We start from the raw sequence: 20,900 nt of genomic DNA on the forward strand, positions 1-20,900 counted from the left end.
GTTTGCTCCTTTCCTCCTCTTAAGATACCTTATACCTACAGGTGGAGGAACTGAGACTCAGATGTTGAGAATTCTGCCAAAAAGAATCATGCTAGAAATGGCAGATTCAGCCTTTTGGATCTACTATAGTCTAAAATTTGGATTTCGGAAGGTTTCTTACCATCAGCCTTGGAGAATTTCATTATCCTTTGCTGCCTCCAGGAGAAGACAATTGTTTAACAACCAAAGAATAAACCAGATGAAATGTCTTGTTCTTTCCTCTCCCCCTTTTTTTTTTTTCAGATTGCCCCCTTTCCCTTTAGCTTTGCTTTGTTCTAATAAAAAAAAAAAAAATCCTGCTGAAAAAAAAAAAAGATACTCTGGAACAAGGTTGTGATCAATGTGGGCTTCATATTTTCTCCTCATCTGCCTTCTTCTGGACTGGTCAATTTCAAACTTATTCTAATTGTTTTCCTCTGTGTCAGAAATAGCTGTCAAATGTGTTTCAGCAAAAGTAAACAGTTCTATACGTGGGCATGTTGTTCGTCTGCCTTTACAGAGATCTATGAGGCTCTCGGGCCTCAGAGAACATTGCTGTGTCCAGTGGGTGGTGGTTAACAGAAAACCTCACAAGTAGTCAAAGAGCAGACGTTTCTATGAAACGCTTAGCCATAAGTGGGTGTCCGCACCAGTCTCCTCTCCTCCAAACCCAGGAAGCTGGTCAGAGGAAGCGCCCGAATTTTGTGAGAGGCAGAGGTCTGGAAGAGTGCAGCGAAGAATGCCTTCTTGACATGACAGACTAGCTGTAGTCATGAGCCCACAACAGCTGCTGCTTGCTCAAGGTCAGTCCTCTGAGTATTCTGGCATGGGGTCAGAGGAGTCCATGAGTCCCCAGCCCTAACTGCGGAGCCCTAACTGGTGGATGGCTTCTATGGGAGGGACAGTCGGTGTTCTTTAAGGGCCTGGCCCCTAATAGGTTGGCCATCCTCTGGTGGATGGCCCTATACCCATGAGTATCTGGGCAGTGCAAACTGCCAGGAGGGGCCACGAAGCTGGGAGGAGGGGGCAGATATTGGAGGATCAATATGATCAAAATACTTTGCTTACATATATGAAATTTTTTATAGAATTCATAAAATGTTTTTATACATTTAAATTAATTTAAAGTATGGTTACCTAAATAAAACTATAATCTTCATTTTCTTCAACAACCCCTTTCCAACACCATGTTCTTTATGGCAGGTGTCTTGAGTTTTATCTGGTTTCTTTTTAAGTTATTTAAAATTTTTTTTATTTTCTGTACATTAGTGTTTTGCCTCCATGTATGTCATTTGTGTGAGGGTATCAGATCTCCTGCGAGTGAAATGACAAACAGTTGTGAACTGCCGTATGGGTGCTGGGAGTTGAACCCAGGTCCTTTGGAAGAACAGCCAGGGCTCTTGCCACTGAGCCATCTCTCCAGCCCCCACGTTCTATCATTTTAAGAAACATACACAAAACAAGTTCTTTAACTCAAGCTAATCTGAAAGCTTTTTATTTTTTCATATGCACATGTTCGTGTTTGGCTATGCACACAGGCGTGCAGGAACCTATGAAGGCCAGAAGGAGGTTGTTAGTGCCCTGGGGCTGTTGTTGCATGTAAGCATGAGCTCCTCCGTGTGAGCACTCGGAAGGAACTCAGATGTTCTGAAATAGCAGCCAGCACTCTCAACTACTAAAGATAAAATAAACTCTTATATACCTAACGATTCAGATTCAAAACCTGAAGTAAACCTGAGAGAATTACCATGAGAAGCTTCTGAAGTAACAATAGGGGGTAACTTTATTATCTGTTTTTAGAAACTGGTAGGTCAAGAAAAATCCAGCACATAAAATATGAAAGGGATGTAGATTTGAGCAGTGAAATGAAGAAAAGGAGCTCTCTCTCTCCCTCTCTCTCTTTCTCTTTCTGTCTCTCTGTGTGTATACATGTGCACAGGAATGTACATGTATGTGTAGAACTCTGTGCCAAAGTGAAGCTGGTCCAGTCTCCAACCACACTGCAAACAAATGCAGACTTGACCATGTTCTGTGTTATAAAGCAAGTTTCAAAAAAACTGGAAAGAATTATTTTTCAATGTCAATGCAACTAAATTTGAAAATAGCAATACAGTTATTTTTAAATTTGGAGGTATAGTTCCATGCTAGATGGATTTTTATCCCCAGTACAGAAATATGTCTATACTTAAATTTATATAAATATATTTCACAATAGATATTTAAATGTATGTATTTGAAAACTAAAACAATTTATTGCCAAGTAAAAATAGTGACATAAAATAAAAGTATTTGAAACTGAACGACGAAAATAACATATTAAGCTGATCAGTATATCTAAAGAGACATTATTTAAGGGTTAAGAACTCCTTCAAACACAAGAATTAATCCTTCACTTAGAGACTGAACAGATGGATATCAATGAAACAAGAACAAAAGAGAAATCATGCCAGGCTTGGTGCGTGCCTGCACTCAGGGCTGAGAAACAAGCAGAAGGTTCTCAAGCTTGTGGCTACCTAGCTACAGATGAAACTATTGAGAAGGAGAGAGAGAGAAATTAATTGAGATTTTATTAAAAACTGCCCATGTTCTCATTTCTGTGCCATTTAATACCTGGTGTCTGGAAATTGAACGCTTTTTTAAATTATTTTTATTTTTATTAATTATACTTTATTAACTTTGTTTCCACCCTGTAGCTCCCTCACTCCTCCCCTCCCAATCCCACTTTCCCTCCCTCTTCCCCACCTATACCCCTCCCCAAGTCCACTGATAGGAGAGGTCCTCCTCCCCTTCCCTCTGATCCTAGTCTATCAGGTCTCATCAGGAGTGGCTGCACTGTCTTCCTCTGTGGTCTGGTAAGGCTGCTCCCCCCTCAGGGGGAGGTGATCAAAGAAGAGGCCAATCAGTTCCTGTCAGAGACAGTCCCTGTCCCCATTACTATGGAACCCACTTGGACACTAACCTGCCATGGGCTACCTCTGTGCAGGGGTTCCAGGACATCTCCATGAGTGGTCCTTGGCTGGAGTATCACTCTCAGAAAATACCCCTATGCCCAAACTTTTTGGATCTGTTGTTCTCCTTGTGGAGCTCCTCTCCTCTCCAGGTCTTACTATCTCCCACTTCTTTCATAAGATTCCCTGCACTTTGCCCAAGGTTTGGCTATGAGTCTCAGCATCTGACCTGATACCCTGCAGGGTAGAGCCTTTGAGAGGCTCTCTGTGTTAGGCTCCTGTCCTGTTCCCTGTTTTCTACCTCCTCCGATGTCCATCCTCTTTGCCTTTCTGAATGGGGATTGAGCATCTTAGCCAGTCGTCCTTCTTGATTAGCTTCCTTAGGTGTACTGATTTTAGTATGTTTATCCTATAGTATATGTCTAATATCCACTTATAACTGAGTATATACCCTGTGTGTCTTTCTACTTCTGGGATACCTCACTCACGATGATCTTTTCCATTTCCTAACATTTGCCTGCAAATTTCATGATTTCCTTATTTTTTTATTGCTGAGTAATATTCCATTGTGTAGATATACCACAACTTCTGCATCCATTCTTCAGTTGAGGGGCATCTGGGCTGTTTCCAGCTTCTGGCTATTATGAATAAAGCTTCTACAAACATGGTAGAGCAAATGTCCTTGTTGTATACTTGAGCATCTTTTGGATATATGCCTAGGAATGGTATAGCTCAATCTTGAGGAAGCACTATTCCTAATTGTCTGAGAAAGTGCCAGATTGATTTCCTAAGTGGTTGTACAAGTTTATATTCCCAGGAGCAGTGGAGGAAGGTTCCTCTTTCTCTACATCCTCTCCAGCATGTGTTGTCTCTTGAGTTTTTGATCTTAGCCATTCTGATGGGTGTAAGGTGAAATCACAGCATCATTTTGATTTGCATTTCCCTGATGACTAAGGACATTGAGCATTTCTTTAAGTGTTTCTCTGACATTTGATATCCCTTTATTGAGAATTCTCTGTTTAGCTCTGTACCCCATTTTTAATTGGTTTACTTGATTTGTTGCTGTTTAACTTATTTAGTTCTTTATATATATATATTTAGTTCTTTATATATTTTTATATATTCTTTATAACTTATTTAGTTCTATATATATCTTTATATATATTCTTTATATAGTTCTTTATATATTCTGGATTTCAGCCATCTGTCAGATATAGGGTTGGTGAAGATCCTTTCCTAATCTGTAGGCCATCATTTGTTTTGACAACAGTATCCTTTGCTTTACAGAAGCTTTTCAGTTTCATGAGGTCCCATTTATTGATTGTTGCTCTTAGAGCCTGTGCTGTTAGTGTTCTGTTCAGGAAGTTGTCTCCTGTGCTAATGAATTCAAGGCTCTTCCCCACTTTTTCTTCTAACAGGTTTGGTGTGTCTGGTTTTATATTGAGGTCTTTGATCCACTTGGGCTTTAGTTTTGTGCAGGGTGATAAGTATGGATCTATTTGCATTTTTCTACATGTAGACATCCAGTTAGACTACCACCATTTCTTGAAGATGCTATTTTTTTTCCACTGTATGGTTTTGGAAACTTAAAGCAATCCCACTGAAATCAGGGACAAGGCAAGGCTGCCCACTCTCTCCATATCTCTTCAACATCATTCTTGAAGTCCTTGCTAGAGCAATAAGACAATTAAAGGAGATCAAGGGGATACAAATTGGAAAGGAAGAAGTCAAAGTATCACTATTTGCAGATGATATGGTAGTATACCTGAGTGACCCCAAAATTTCTACCACGGAATTCCTACAGCTGATAAATACCTTCAGCAAAGTGGCTAGATACTAAATTAACTCAAAAAAATCAGTAGCCCTCCTGTATACAAAAGAAAAAAGGGCTGAGAAAGAAATTAGGGAAACAACCCTTCACAATAGCCACAAAAGACATAAAGTGCCTTGGTCTCATCCTAACCAAGCAAGTTAAAGACTTGTATGAAAAAAATTTTAAGTCTCTGAAGAAAGAATTAGAAGAAGATATCAGAAGATGGAAAGATCTCCCGTGCTCATGACTTGGAAGGATTAACATAGGAAAAATGCTGTCTACAGATTCAATGCAATTCCCATCAAATTACCAACATAATTCTTTACAGACCTTGAAAGAAAAATTCTCAACTTCATATGGAATAACAAGAAACCCAGAATCACTAAAACATTCCTCTACAATAAAAGATCTTCTCGAGGTATCTGCATCCCTGATCTCAAGCTGTACTACAGAACAACAGTAATAAAAACTGCATGGTACTGGCATAGGAACAGAATGGCGGATCAATGGAATTGGATAGAAGACCCAGAAATAAACCCACTCACTTATGGACACCTGATTTTTGAGAAAGATGCCAAAACCATACAGTGGGAAAAAGAAATTGAAAACTCTTAACTCTCCCAAATCTAGGGATTGAACTCCTAGATGAGTCAGCCTTGGATAAGAGAATCAATGGGGTAAGGTTAACGGGCAGAAGTTAGTAAGAAAGCATGTTCTGTTGCTTTGTATCCTCTTTAGAAGCCAAGCTCATGTAGCCCAGATACCATGGAGAATTGCTACTTCGAGAGTCCTGACTGTGTTGGAAACTTGGAACATGGCCATGCACCCTATAGCAGTATGGATTCAACTAGAGTTCACTGCAGGTTTATCAGCGGGTGCTAGACTGCACAGATGGGCAGAGCATTGTGTCCTACAGGACAGAGTAAGGTATGAACTCAAGAGGTGTACACTAAACGTTCAGGAGGCCTAGGGTGGACCTAGGGCAATGAAAGTACACAACTCCGTGATCTCCTTGCCCTGCACCAAGCAAGGATTAACTGCATTTCCAGAGATGCTAAGTGTCAATAATGGCCTTAGCCCGGTTTATTAAGGGGTGAAGTTTCAAAGTTTAGAGATCTCTAGGATGAACCCTGTCTAATAAAATAAGGATTTTGTTCCAAGCCAATTGGAAAAAGCAGCCATCATGTAAGGATAAGCAAGTGTGTGTCCTGGATGCTTCATGCTGGTGTGTGTCTTTAAGTCACTGTGTAAAAGGCCAACTCTAAGTAACAAAGTTTTGCCTCTTGGAATTCAATTCTTAGTTTTTAATTAGTTTTTTTAGTCTTTGATTTCAGTGTGTGTGTGATGTGTGAGTGATGTGTGTGTGTGAATGTTTTTGCATGTGGAGGCCTGGGATTGATGTCTGGAATCATCCACTATTGCTCCTCCATCTTGTTCATGAGTCAGGACCTCCAAACGAAATCCAGAGTCCTCTGATATGGCTAGTCTTACTAGCCAGGTTGCTCTGTGCTCTGGCTCTACCTTCTGAGGCTAGATTTTGGGCTGGTACGTGTGCGCGCACATATACACAGACACACCAGTGTTTCTGTGTCATTCAGTTCTGCTATAATGGAAGAGCATTAACCGCTGAACCCCAGCCTCGTTTCACTTCTTCAGTGCTTAGGTGTGATCTGCTGACATTTGACTTTTGGGGATGTTCCTATACTCTGTGGTAAAATCTGATGTCTGTTGCCAGTTTTGAAGATACCTACTTTGGTTAGGGAAGTTGCCTTCTGGTTCTAATTTTAGATTGTTTTTCTTTATAATGAATTCATAATGAGTTTATCAAATACTTCTTCCTGATGAAATAATTATGGGTTGTTTTTCTTTGTATGTTAATTATTTTTGGCTTGAAATCACTTCTGTATTTTTAGAGTAATCCTTTCTTAGCTGTCTTGAAACTTTATGTTAACATGCATTTTATTGTATTTACTAATGTTGTGAAGACAGTATTTTTTATGTAGGCTGCAACATAAGTTGATGGACAGTTTTCTTAGAAACTGTACTGTGCTTGTCTGATCTTGACTGCAAGCCTCATAAAATTTGTTGAACTTACCTACTTCTCTTTTCCTGAAATGCTTTATATACAGAAAGGAGTTCCTTTCCCCTAGAGACATGCTAAAACTACACTGCAAACCATCAGTCTAACTTTCTGTTGTAAGGAGATTTGAAAAATAACTTCATTTGATTCATAGGTTCTGGTGTGGGTTTTCCATCATGAGTAGATATTACCTGTTTAATTGAAGTTTTTGAGCGTTTTGTTATAGTTCCAAATGTGGAGAACAAGGCAGTAGAAGCTTTCAGAAATCATTTTAACTTTTAGAACTCAATCCTAGGAATTACCACAAGTCTTTTTTTTTTTTTTTTTTTTTGTATTTATTATGCTGAAAGCCAACACCATGGTTGATTCTTACTAAACAGGTACTCCAGGTACACTGAGGCACTTGCAGCCACCACCAGGGTAGTTTGGTGGTTAAGCACTGAAGCCTCACATCTTGGGAACCATTTACAAAGCAGAGTTGAACTCCTGTTGAAAACACTTGGTGTCCCATTGATACCTACCAGTTAGTAAAATAGATGTTTCCTATCCTAGTTTCCTTTGCTGTTGCTGTGATGAAATACCCTGAAAAGACACCTTCAGGGAGGAAGAGTTTATGTGGTCTCACACTCGAAGGATACAGCCCTTCGAGAAGCGGGAGTCAAGGTGGAAGGAGTTGTCAAATCCATAATCAGGAGCACTTGTACACAGCTCACTTTCTCCATTTTCCGCAGCCCAGGCTGTAAGCCCTGCCCACATTAGCAAGTGTACTTAACACAATGAAGGTAATTCTCCACAGATGCCCGGAGTTGTTCTCAGAGGTGATTCTAGAATCTGTCCAGTTGGCAACACCAGTCTTCATAGTCCATTTAGTTAAGCTAGTACTGTAGACTTCTTATGTTTCTTAGCCTCAAAAGAGGTGGTAATAGAGTTGGTTATGTGGGTTGTTACTTTTAAATGTCTAGGTTTTTAAGCTATATATACTATAATTATATATTTTAAGTATCTTGCGGGTTACATTCTGCCTGACCATGTCACTGTAATGGCTTGTCCACAGGCTGCTAGCATGGATGTTCAGTTTGGGTTCCTTTCTTCATTTCTCTGTACTCTACCACTGAGGCACTCGCACCCCCCACCAGGGTAGTTTGGTGGTTAAGAACTGAATGCCCATGTCCTGAGAATCGTGGCTCCGCAATTGTCATTATTTACAAAGTAGAGTTACTTCTTATCAGACTTTGCCTTTTACCAGAACTCAGAAAGTGTGGAACTTCAGGTGGACCCATTGAAGAGAAGATTTTATGGCTGTCCTTGGTAGTTTCAGTCTCTAATCTTCCTAAATTCCAGTGTTTCTTGAGAGAGAGGGGATAAAATACAAAGGGAAAGCCTCATGCAGAGGCACAGAAGTGCCATGTGCTCCCATCATCCCAGGGAGCACAGCAGCCTGACCTCCCTCTATGGAGAGACAGCATGGGATGCTTCTCAGGGTCCAGGGATTCTGCAGAGAACAGCCACACCACAGTTTTGTCACACTTGTTTGAAATGTGTGTTCTAAACTGACTCATTTGTTTGGCAACTTATTGATATTTCAAGTTCAGTAATCACTTATCTATGAGTTTTTAGTTCTTCAGAGATTGTACCATTTAAAATTTTATATTTCTTCTAATCAATGATTCACCAAAGGATTTATTGTAATACCAGAATTGCATAAGTCAATTTATACATCTGCCCATCTAAAAAGTGTACAGACATAACAGATATTCCTGTAGGATTTTCTAATTATATACTGCAACATTTTTCATTATGGCATTACTTATAAAGTCTATGTCTGTCTGTCTGTCTGTCTATTATAGATAGATAGATAGATAGATAGATAGATAGATAGATAGATAGATAGATAGATAGACAGATAATTATATACATACAGAATGAATATAAATATAGCATCTTCAAAGCATTCAGAGCTAATTTTAAATATTTAATATAATAATGAACAACTAAGCTATTAAACCAAAAATAAGTGGAATAATATGCAAGAAATGACACATTTGTGTTTATCACATCTTTAAAACATAATTACAAAATAATCTCTAAATGATGGCTTATCAGCCCAGTCCATGGTTTGAATAATTAAAAATTAGAACAGACAATGGCTTTACTAATTGAAATCTCAGTTTCGACAAGCCTTCACTTATTTCCTTATTAAGATGGTTTCCTGGCAGTACCACAAGTAGTTATTGAATCCTATATTAATTAGATTTTTCCTTGGGGTATTCAGATAAAAAAAAGCTGAAACAATATATTCAAATTGTTGTTTAGTAAATTGACCATTAGTGACAAAGAAATATAATATGTGGTAGTGTTATACATGAAAGTGATAAAAGAATCTGTAACATTCAAACTAGAATTTACTAATTTTGAACACTGATTTATCTTTAAATTCATTTCTGAAAATTCAAACACTAAAATAATGTTTTATAAGTATTTCCTAATTGCCCAACTTAAACCTTCCATGAAGAATGTATTCTTGGCAACTCACAAGTATGTGTCTTTTCCTCTCTCATTTTGTTAGCCTCTTAGCAAGTACCCTGCTGTGTTCAATGACATTTCATTCTGGCTGCCCTCTGAGAATTACATGGAGAATGATTTCTATGACATGGTCCGAACAGTCGGAGGAGACCTGGTGGAAAAGGTTGATCTTATAGACAAGTTTGAACATCCAAAGTAAGTGAAAAGCTTTCAGATTTTTATCCCTTACCATCTCTGTGTGGCAAATGGGACCTGGAGACTTACAAAAGAGTTTTGCTGAAATCAAACATGCCGAGACACAACGTCTTCTGAATTCGTACCAAGGGGAGAGTATATAAAAACTAGCATCAGCCCTCTCAGAAGACTTCCCAAAGTGCATTCTGCTCTTTTCCTGCCTTGGTTTAAAAAAAAAATTTTTTTTTTAAAAGTACATGAGGCACAAAGTTTGAAAGTCCCTTTGTTTTGGGAGTGATTTCTAGCTGTGTCACTCTTTAGGTGCAGAGTTGATGGAACAAAGGAAGAAAGCCTGTGAAATGAACCTCGGTGTACATTTGTTAAGCACTTTCCACACAGTAAAATTCACTGTAAATCTTCATACTTACTGTGCTCCTAATAGTACCTTCTTCAAGTTTACTGAGGTATAAGAGGGGCATGAATTAAATAAATAAATATGTACACTTGCAGTCTAATGAGGGAAGACATGTTATCACTCAGTCAATCACAGAGTTGATGGCAGCTGGGGAATTGGATCAGTTCTCGAATATATTTAAGGTGAGCAGATAAACCTGATGAGCAAGAGTTTACTAGTACCTGCCTGTCCAGACACTGCTGCTCCTGATACTGAGGCAGGGGGATTGCAAGCCAAGGTCAGTTTGAGCTATAGAGTGAGTTCAGGGACAGGCTGGGAACTTAATAATACCCTCACCCAAGTTTTAGAAATAAAAAAAGGAATAGAACAGCTCAATGGCTAATCATTTATTAGCCTGTGTCAGGTCCCACGCACCATAGAAAACACTCAGAAAAAAAGGGTAATGAACAGTCTAGGAATGGGAAAAAGAACATTCCAGGAAGCAGATTTGAAAGCCAGGTTTAATAGCTTCATGTCTGTAATCAAAGCACTTGAAAATATGAGGCAGGAGGATTGTTTTGAGTTCAGGGTCAGCCTGGGCTATGTAGTGAGACCAAAAATCAAGTCTCAAAGATCAAAAGAAAAACCTACATAAAAAGAAATATAATTGAATCCTCTGTTGGCCAGACAGTGACACATGGAAAATGCTGAAGGCAGCAAAGACATATGACTGCAGACTTAGAGGGAAGTCGGAGAAAAGACTTGAGTAGAGTTATGTCCACAGGATCAGGCAGGACCATAAGGTACAAGGCCTGAGACTTGCATTTTACATTGGCTGTGGACAGAAGCTCCAGAGGTGTGTGAGCAGGAGAGATGTAGAGATGGTTACCTTCCTCACTCATCCCCCTCCAAAGATCCTGCTTGACTCCCAGCAGTTGAGGTCACTGGATCTGCTCTAACTCCATCCCCATCCCCTTTCTTGTCTTCACACTTGTATCAAACCCTGACTGTTGTCCTTGCGCTTTCACTCTACCCTGGTGAACACATCTCGTCTATGCACTTCTTGTTTTCTTTTTCTTTTTTTTTTTCTTTTCTTTTTTATGTTATTTATTTTTTTTTTCACTTTCCTTCCTGGATGAAGGCATTTGATATTTGATACTCACTTCCAGCTCCTGCCTCATTTTCCCCATTATTTAGTCATCATAAAGTTCATTTTCAGGGACAAGTTTTACTCAAGGGCTTTTGGAAGCAGAATATCATGACCCTGTGCATTTTTTGAAACTGGCAGTCTGTTTATATCTGAATGAGTGTCACTTGGTTCAGACAAAACATCCTTGACCTGTCCTTTCTTTTACTGAGAATTCGATAGTTACTCTCTTGACTTCTGGAGTTTAAGGCCACACTTAACCTTTTTGCTTTTTCTCCTAAATGATTTTTTCGTTCATTTGTTTTGTTTTCTAAAAAGCTGGATCACTTGATCAGGAGAGCACTCAGTAGTAACCAGCTCTTCCTGATTTGTGAGCTCTCAGACATGACGCTTGACTCTGCTTTTGTTTCAGGGAAGTTTTCTTAAATTATATCTTTACAAGTTTGTTTTGAGAACTTCCTTTATCTAACTCAGCACCTAATATTCTTTTCTCTTGTCTTTTAAATCTCTTTATTTTCACTTCACTTGATAGGCCTCCGTACTGTGATAGTCTCAGACCCTGGGTATATCTTTTCTGTCAGTCCTCCTTGCCCACACACCCATCCTTATCTTCCCTTTGTGCCACATCCTAAGAGTTCACTTCCTGCTCCTCAGATCCCACCATCTCCTCCCTATTTCTGTCTCATCACCTTCCTTCATAAATAAATTGTTTCACTTCGTTTTAACAAATCACTGTAAAATACATAGTCAGAACTTGTGCGCTCTCCAGCGGCAGCGTTCTTTCCTCTTCATCCCTCCTGGAAACTTTTCTACCATCTTCATTCATTCCCTTACTCTCTTTCGATTGATGAGAATGTGGTAGAAATGTGGTTGCCTTTTGTCACTCATATTTGAGTGCATTGGGTTTTCTAGACCAGGTGCTTGCATAACTTGGTGGGGGAGGTTGGGAGTTGGCTTGAGGGGAGGTCCTTCTCTCTACTCCCAAGAACCAGCTTTTATTTTTCTTTCCAGTATTGGAGAGTAAATACAGTGCCTCACACTTGTCACTGCCACTGATTTACATCCTAAACATATTTTTGCCTTTATGTTAGATGGGTTTCCACTGATCTGCCCAGACTGCCCTTGAATTCACTGGAGCCCAAGCCAACTTCAACTAGAGTCTTCTCCAGGACTGAGGGACTGCCACTGTTCATATGGCCATTATGGGGTCTTCTGAACCTTGTCGGTCGGAGCTGTGATACTACAGAGATAAACCCCGCCCTGTGGGTCACTAAAGATGAATGTCACTTTTCTTCTTAGCTTTCTAGAGATTATATTCCCTTTGTCATGTATCATAGAGGATATATCCAAACACTACCACTTCCACAGGCTTCCGAAGGGATCTTCATTGGGAGAAGTGCTTCTCCAGGGTGGCAGCCTGGCTCTTTTGGGACAGAAAGGCATTGCTTAAGAATATGTTTGAATTGTACTGCCAGGTCTTTGAGTCCTTTGACCTGAGGCAAATCTAAAGGCCAGAGACCCTCCGCATTGGGTACTCCGACTGTCCCTTTTCTTCCTTCTCTCAGCAAGCTCTCCCTCCCACTTCATACATGCACTAATCTGGCTCCCTCATGGCTTTTCCTGGGCAGTCCTCTCCCATTATTCCTTGTGGCTCAAGTAGTGGAGCTCACTATTAACACCTGTGGGGCAGAGTGCTATGCTCAGGCTGCCTGCTGGGGCTCCACACAGTCTGTGGATGGCCATGACAAATGAGGCCAGGAATCCAGTTCTGAGGTAGTTGGGGCCATGTCTCAAACAGCCCTGCTGTTTTATACTCTCTGGCACCATTTCAAGATAGCTGACAGGACAGTCTTTTCATACACAAGCACTGTGTCCCTTCCCTGTCCTGGCTGCTCACAAGCACGCTCTGAGGGCTCTACACTGCTCACTCCTGTCTTAGACTCTTCACTCACACAGCTGCTGTTTCAGGGTGAGAGTGCTATGGCCGCTACGGCATAGTAGGCACTGTGTGTGGAATCCTTTGTCTTTCCAGACTTGTGCCGAAGTTTAACCAGCACTGTGCTGGTCCTGAAGGTGGGTCTTCAGAGAAGTGGGTGAGTCATGGGGCCGTACTTTCGTGGATGAGGGTCTTGCCCTCTTTGAGGAGCTTTCAGAGCTGCCTGTCCTGTGCTTCCATCCTATTAGGACACAGTCTTGGTCCTGGTGTCCTTTTGTCCCTCCAGCCCTGTGTGTGTGCATAAGAGGAGCCTCGGCCAGACACCAAGTCTGCTGCCACCATCATCTCATACTTGCCAGGACTGCGAGGAATTACCTTCTATTTTTTATGAATTGACCAGCCTAAGTAAGATATTTTGTTATAGCAGCAAAAATAAGCTAAGACGAAAACAGGTCACTTCCATCTTCTCTCAGTGTTTATAATGATGTCAAGAGTTAATTAACAGTGGTCAGGAGCACAGTGTGTCATAACCCAAGAGAAAGTAGCATGAGTGCTGGCTCTTGACGCTCCTCACAAACTCATGATCCACTGTGACACTCCTCTTTCCTGATCTCCTGCTCACCATTATTTCCTGCCCAAGTTTACTTTTCTGTCACTGTTATTAAACACTGGCTGCAAACAACTTGGTGGAGGAAAGGGTTCATTTTAGCTTTATAGGTTTACAGTCTGTCATCAGGGTAATCCAAGGCTGGGGCTTAAAGCAGAAGCCATAGAGGAATGCTGCTTTCTGGCTTGCTCCCACCTGGACCACCTGGCCAGAGTGCCATCACCCACAGTGCATTAGGTCTTCCTTTAATTAGCAACCAGGAAATGCCCTCACAGAGCCACAGGTGGTGGCAGCTTTTCAGCTTAGTTCTCTTTCCAGCTGTGTCAAATTGACAACCAACATTAGCCATTACACTTGTGAAAGGCCCACTCCTCCAGATGTCATGAGCTATGAATAGAGGATAAGTTTCTAGCACAGGAATTTGGAGGGATACAGTCAAACCGCAGCAGAAGACATGTGTTGCCTTACAAAACTACTAACTTGCCTGGTAGAAAAATCTTTAAAGTCGTTGATCTAATTCTGTTTGCCATTTTTAAGGATAGCCTTTCCTTCTTTTCAGAACCATGTTGGCCATAAAGAAGACTAAAGGCTAAGAAACAAGTTGAGGATGTCTGTTCTGTGGTTTTATTGTTTCAAGCACACTATTCCAGAAACATAGGAAAAAGAAATTTTTTGTGTCTTCTCATGATGTCAGAATGTATTGAATAACAAATTTACAATGGAAAATGTTTTTACAGGCAACAGTTTGCCTGATAATCTCAGGCTTTGGTAATCTGGTCAAGGTGAACACAGGTTCTTTCATTTCTATCTTAATTTCTTTTTTTATTTTTTTCAGGTTTTTTAAATTAAATTTTTATTTTTTTATATTAATTACAGTTTATTCACTTTGTATCCCAGCTGTAGTTCACTTCCTCATCTTCTCCCCACCCCCCCCCCCCCCTCCCCTCCCACCCCCCTCCACCTCCCCTCCTCCACTCCCCCCCCCCCCCCCCCCCATCTCCTCCCAAGCCTCTCTCCAAGTCCGATGATAGAGGAGGTCCTCCTCCCCTTCCACCTGACCCTAGCCTATCAGGTTTCATCAGGACTGACTGCAGTGTCCTCCTCTGTGGCCTGGCAAGGCTGTTCCCCTGCCCCTCAGGGGAAGGTGGTCAAAAAGCCAGCCCATGAGTTCATGTCAGAGACAGTCCCTGTTCCCCTTACTAGGAAACTCACTTCGATACTAAGCTGCCATGGGCTACATCTGAGCAGGGGTTCTAGGTAATATCCATGAATGGTCCCTGGTTGGAGTATCAGTCTTGGAAAAGGCCCCTGTGCCCAGATATTTTGGTACTGTTGCTCTCCTTGTGGAGCTCCTGTCCTCTTCTATCTTAACTTCTAATACTTACTTTAATCACATAGTACACAGTACTCCCCTTTCTCCCATTCTCTCTCCATATTATATATATATATATATATATATATATATATATATATATATATATTTAATTTGCCAGTATGACTTAGAATCGAAATTCACCATTATAAATATAAAATGAAACCCTTTTTACTCCCAAAAGTAAGTCCTGTGCTGTGCCAGACAGGTGGTGTGTGTTCCCCCCGTGGTGCATACCTACCCTTCTTCTGCAAAGTCTACTTGTAAAAGAGAGTTTTGAGACAAGGTCCAACCTGAAAAACCACCAATTTACACAATCTGTAGTTTAGAGTAGGGAACAACCTAATCTCAAATGTCTCTGTCTGTCTGTCTGTCTGTCTGACTGTCTGACAGTCTGGGCTAAGACAGGGTCAGGTCCTATGGAAGAGGCTGACTGGAATAATATTTAGATGAAAACCAGAGGAAAGGTGGGCCATTCAAGAAAGAGACAGGGGATGGTGGGTGCAAAAAAAAAGTACTGAGGAACTCCTACTCCAGAGAAGACCTAGGGGCCTTGTGAGTGTCTGGCTAAGAAAAACAAAAGGAAGAAGGACTCTGGAAACATCAAGTGATTATGGCAGAGAGAAAATGTGAAGGAAGGAATGGAGGCTGGGGGATAGCCTTCTTGTAAGGTCCATTCCTTTGCAGTCAGAGTGTAGGCCTAATGGCACAGCTCTGACACTGAGGTCCTCGGTGCTCAGCCTAGTGTTAGAAAATGCGCCAAGGAGTCATATTTCTGTACATGTGCACGCGCACACACAACACTTTGTGCCTTCACTCCCACAAGTGTTGGTGATGACAGAATTCTTAAGTATGTATCTATGTACTTATTGTATGTTTTGTGGACCAGTATGTTTTAACTGGAAATTAGACCTGCGTCTTCTTGGTTTTTTGTCCCCAAATGTCATATAAAGAATGGTGTGGGAGCTTTTCCTTTTCCTGTCATTTCTGTTTTTATTTTCCATCCTTGTACAGCCTCTTGCAAAGGGCAGGATAAGACACCTGATGTCTCTGTAGTTCCCTTCTGAGGTAAATGCCTCAGATTAGTGAAAAGAACTTAGACCCACAAGGCAAAAGGATTTGCACATGTGTGTGTGCATGGGTATGCATACATACACATATACACACATACACACATACATAACATACATACATACATACATAAATGCACAAATGTTTTAAAATTTTTAAAGTTTCAGACTGTGCTGGAGAGATGGCTCAGCTGTTAAGAGCACGAGCAGGTCTTCTTGAAGAGGACCTAAGTTTGATTCCCAGCACCCAAACGAAGGCTCACAACCATCTGTGTAAGTCTAGTCCAGTCCCGGGGGATCCAGTGCTTTCTTCTGGCCTCCTCAGGTACCAGGCACACATGTAGTACACAGACATACTTGAAAACAAAGTACTCACATACACAAATGTTAGGGATGTCGAGTGAACAACTTCCTAGCACTGAGGTATCTTCACTAAACCCACTTCATAAGGCTTAACCGTGTCTCTCACTTTAAAAAGATGGCATGCAAATGAAAATGTGGATGGAATTTGAGCCATGCTTTGGTCAGCATTTCTCAAAATGGGAGACAGAAAAACAAATTCACCTTGTTAAAAACTGTACATGCTTTCTACTTTAGGTGGCAGGGAATCTGTGCACCTGCTATGTGGAATTGTCACCTCCATGTCTTGGGAACCAAAGTGCAATACAATGCAGAGTACACATAGTTCTTGAAATTATGCCTGGCCTCTGCTCTCCTACAGCAAAAACCAGCATCCCCAAGATGAGAGAAAGCTGTCTGGGAAGGAAAGCGTGAGGAAATGGAAGAACAGTGATTATATTTAGATTTAAAAAAAAAAAAAACTAGATTGAATTGATGAATATTTATCCATAGAACATCTTAGTTTGGGGAATCCTATATCTTAGTTTTGGGATTCCTACTGCTCCATGAGGCTGCTTAAGTCTGAAATAATGCTATACCATGTCTGGTGCAGGAATATACCTGCAATATTAGACAGATCAAATTCTCAAGAAGACTGGTGTGAATAGGTGCTATTTTTAGCACTCTATGAGTATGGGAGATCAATATAGATATTCAAGATGAAAATTCTAATTGTTAACCAAAACCCAAATTCAAGGTCCCCTTAACCTTCAAAGCAAAGCTGATTCCAGGTTCTTTCAGAACCTGTTCTTTAAGAACAGATTTGAACCAAGAACTCCCAAGGAGTGCCCACTCCTCCACTTCCTTTCCAAATGTGACCATCTTGCAGGATGCGTCATCTTAGAGCCTGAGCACTGCCCTGCAGGCCTGTGGCTGTACACTGTGCCGGTCAGAAATCACCTGCTGATGTGCTCAAGGCAGGCATTTAGGAGCTGTCATCCCTCCCTTCTGCTTTCAGTTAGGTTTCATCTCTACTTTGTGTTGTAATTTAAAACCAACAATAACTACAGAGTTTTTTTATTATCATTTATTACAATTTATTCAATTTGTATGCCGGCTGTGGCCCCCTCACTCATCTCTTCCCAATCCCACCTTCCCTCCCTCTTCTCCTCCCATACCCCTCCCCTATTCTACTGATAGGGGAGGTCCTCCTCCCCTTCTGTTTGACCCTAGCCTATTAGGTCTCATCAGGACTGGTTGCATTGTCTTCCACTGTGGACTGGCAAGCTGCACCCCCCACCCCCGCATGGGTTGGTGATCAGAGAGCCTAACTGCAGTTTTTTAAAGCCTCAGTCCACCATTCTGACACTGTTTTCAATACATGTCACTGTATATATCTTAGATCTGCAGGATCACATTACAAGATTCATGTATAATAAAGTGATTTTTATTCTGAAACAAATGAGTGCATCTACTTGGTAACTCATCTCTCTCCTGTTGGAAAAGCAGCTACAGTCTGCTCACTTCTCAGAACCCCTGCATGTATTGTGCTGACCCCATTTGTGGTTCTCAGGCTGTATGCTGGAACTTTTCAGCTGCCATCCTGCTCTCTTGACACTTTGCACCTCTTGACCCACATCTCCATCAAATTTTGCATCTGTTCATTTGAATTATGTTTGTTTAAATAAATAAATATATATATATAATCATTCATTACAATTTATTAAATTTGTATCCAAGCTGGGGCCCCTCCCTTGTGGGTTATGTTTTTAATACTGGTTTTCTCTCTACCTCCCAATTAAAAGGAAAAGTTGGAAATTCTTTGTTAAAATATGGTGCAAGTGAATTCAGTGGGAAGTCAGATGTCAGCAGCTCACAGGAGGCACTGTGAACAGTCACCCTGGACAGGACCTTCCCAGCCTGTCTTAGCCTCCAGTGTTTTTTGTCTTCACTTCCTTTCTGTTGGGGCTGTGCAGACAACAGCATCTCTTGCCCGTTATCATAAGGTACTATCTGCCCAGAGTACTAGACTGATGCCTCCCATTTTTGTTTCCAGTCTTTTTCTCAGGTAGTTACCTACCTTTTATTTCCTTTACAGTGTTTAAGGCATTGAGAGATTTTTATATCGTCACAAGTAACATTTTTCACCCATTTATTCCATTGCTTTTACCGGTAGAAAGTCCTTCGTTCCCAAAAGATGTTGTAAATACTTACATTTCTCAGGTTACTATTAAACTGTTTTCAGTTTTGTCTTGGCTTTGCCACTATCCTAAGATGTGAATATTATATTTTTATTTTCCTAAATAGTTAAACAAGTTCCCTGATGCCACTTATAAGATTAACCATTTGCAATAAATGCCTTTCTTACAAATATCTTAAAGCCGATTATTCCCCATGACATTTTTAATGCTATCCCAGAGACCAGCTTATACATGCAACACGTTTGCCTCTGGTTCATCCTTTGTGTATTCCATTCATTGCCAGAAGATACCTCACCCTCACTTCATATCTCTGTAGTCCTGTGACACAGCCCTAGTTCCTTTTGTTGAGGCTACCATGCTACCAAAGGTGATAGAGGACAACACCTCATTCTCTTGACACAGCAGATAGCTAAGTTCTTGGGATTCTGCCAGCCATTGTAATGAGACTTAAGCTGGCCACATAGCTTCAATGTGGGACCTTTGGTATAGTCTGTCTTACCTTACTAAGCCTGGAAGAAATGAAAGTTATTATCACTCAGGACCGAGAAGCATCTGCAGAGTTGTTTCTATGGCAAGGACTTTGAGGCCACCCTGAGTTCAGCTCTTTCCCTTGTCACTTCCAGGCCATCAAAGTGGAGTCAGTTACTCCCTAAGCCTCATCAGCTTCTTTGTCTTAAAAATGAATTTAACAGTGAATTTGCCTTAAAAGTTTTCTTTACAAAGCCTGCCTTGGTAGTGCTTAGGAAGACAGGAGCTAAGGCAAGATCGCAAGTTCTTGGCCAGTTTCAGGTACAAAGCAAGACCCTGTGTCAGACAAGGATAAGGAAAAAGGGAGGGAGCAGAGCTAGCATGCCTGTATCCAATAAGCACTGACTGCTAACGGTAGTGATAAAATCCTATGGGAGAATTTCTTCTGAGAGAAACTAATTGTAAATCAGTGTGAACACCCTCAAAATACAGAAAAGTCCTGGTAAGGAAGCTTTGTGTGTTCCTTGAACTCTACTAAAGCTCATATTCAAAATAGGCGTTGGTTTGCTTCACTGATAATTCACTCTAAATACTGCAGTCACTTTCTCAAGAGCTAATTGTTTTGGAAAGAAGAAAAAGGAGAAGGCAGGACAAAGGAATGATAAAGAAATAGAAGCCCTGTGTTTCCTTAGATCTCTGAGCTGGACTTCTGTAAACTGGAAGGATATTCATGCCTGCTCCTCTTTGAAGCACAGTAACTCTGTGGGTAGCAAGCTTCTCCTGAGGGGAGCAAGCAACAGAAGAAAGCCACTGGGTGCCTGTGGTAAACATAACAGCCAGCACCACTGTGCGGAGTAGTGCTTGATGATACTTGCAGGCTGGCAGGAGTCCCGGAAGGAATGGAAGGAGCTCTCCCTCAGGATGAGAAGGTTTGGCTGACGAGTGCATACATCATAGACCCGGGCCTTTGTTTCTCAAGTGTCAGTCCAGGCCAAGGTCTACCCCGTAGTGCCTGGCTAGCAGTGGGACCTGTGGCTCACAGCTCTGGGTGGTCAGATTTGGAATTCAGTGAATAGTTCCTTTGATGATGTGAGTAAATACCAAGTAGTTGCTGCTGTCCCTATTCCTGGAACAAGGGCTGCCAATCACTGTTAGGAAATGACACTATTTTGTCATCACCTATTGGTGTTTGAAAAAATGTTTCATGGTAAAGTGATTTCTAAAACATCAACTACAAGCCAATTGTTTCAAAATAGTGTTGCTATACTGACTTATAAACAGCAATGCTTTGAAATAGGGTTTTCAGGAAGTGTAATGGGTTCGGTTTTTGTTGTCCGGGACAGGCCTTCACCAAGTAGGCCAAGTTGTCCTGGAAGTTAAGGTCCTTTGTGAGCTTTCCTAGAGATAGAATTATAAGTATGTGCCCTCATGCCTGACTATTTGTGTTTTGTTTTGTTTTCATTTAATACACTTTTTTAAAAATTGAAAGTAGTTTTTTTTTTCATTTAATATATTCTGATCATGGTTTCACTTCACTTATCTCCCCCCATATCCTCTCCACCTCCTGACCCTTCCAACCTCTCTCTCTGTCTCTTGCTCTCAGACAAATTAAAAAACAGACTAGAACAAAACAAACAGGAAAAAAGAAGAAACAGAAAGAGAAACACATACACAGTCAGAGACACATGAGTTCACACAGAAAACCCATAATGGCACAAAACCGGAAACCACACCATATAAGCAATACCAGTAAGGGAGGGAGGGAGGGAGAGAGAGAGAGAGAGAGAGAGAGAGAGAGAGAGAGAGAGAG

The 20,900-nt window shown here is 41.0% G+C and overlaps 1 protein-coding gene across 5 annotated transcripts in view; it reads left to right on the forward strand.

Annotated features, from left to right (window-relative positions):
• The window catches only part of Fars2 (phenylalanyl-tRNA synthetase 2, mitochondrial), a 403,608-nt gene that overhangs the window by 268,042 nt on the left and 114,666 nt on the right, over nt 1-20,900 (forward strand). For all 5 annotated transcript variants that reach the window (XM_055595241.1, XM_055595240.1, XM_055595239.1 and 2 more), the window contains one exon: nt 9,426-9,577. In XM_055595241.1, the coding sequence (XP_055451216.1) occupies nt 9,426-9,577 (152 nt within the window). The remainder of the gene's footprint in view (nt 1-9,425; nt 9,578-20,900) is intronic.

This window comes from Psammomys obesus, unplaced genomic scaffold (assembly GCF_907164565.1).
Source record: "Psammomys obesus unplaced genomic scaffold, mPsaObe1.curated_primary_1811, whole genome shotgun sequence".
Classification (NCBI taxonomy): domain Eukaryota; kingdom Metazoa; phylum Chordata; class Mammalia; order Rodentia; family Muridae; genus Psammomys; species Psammomys obesus.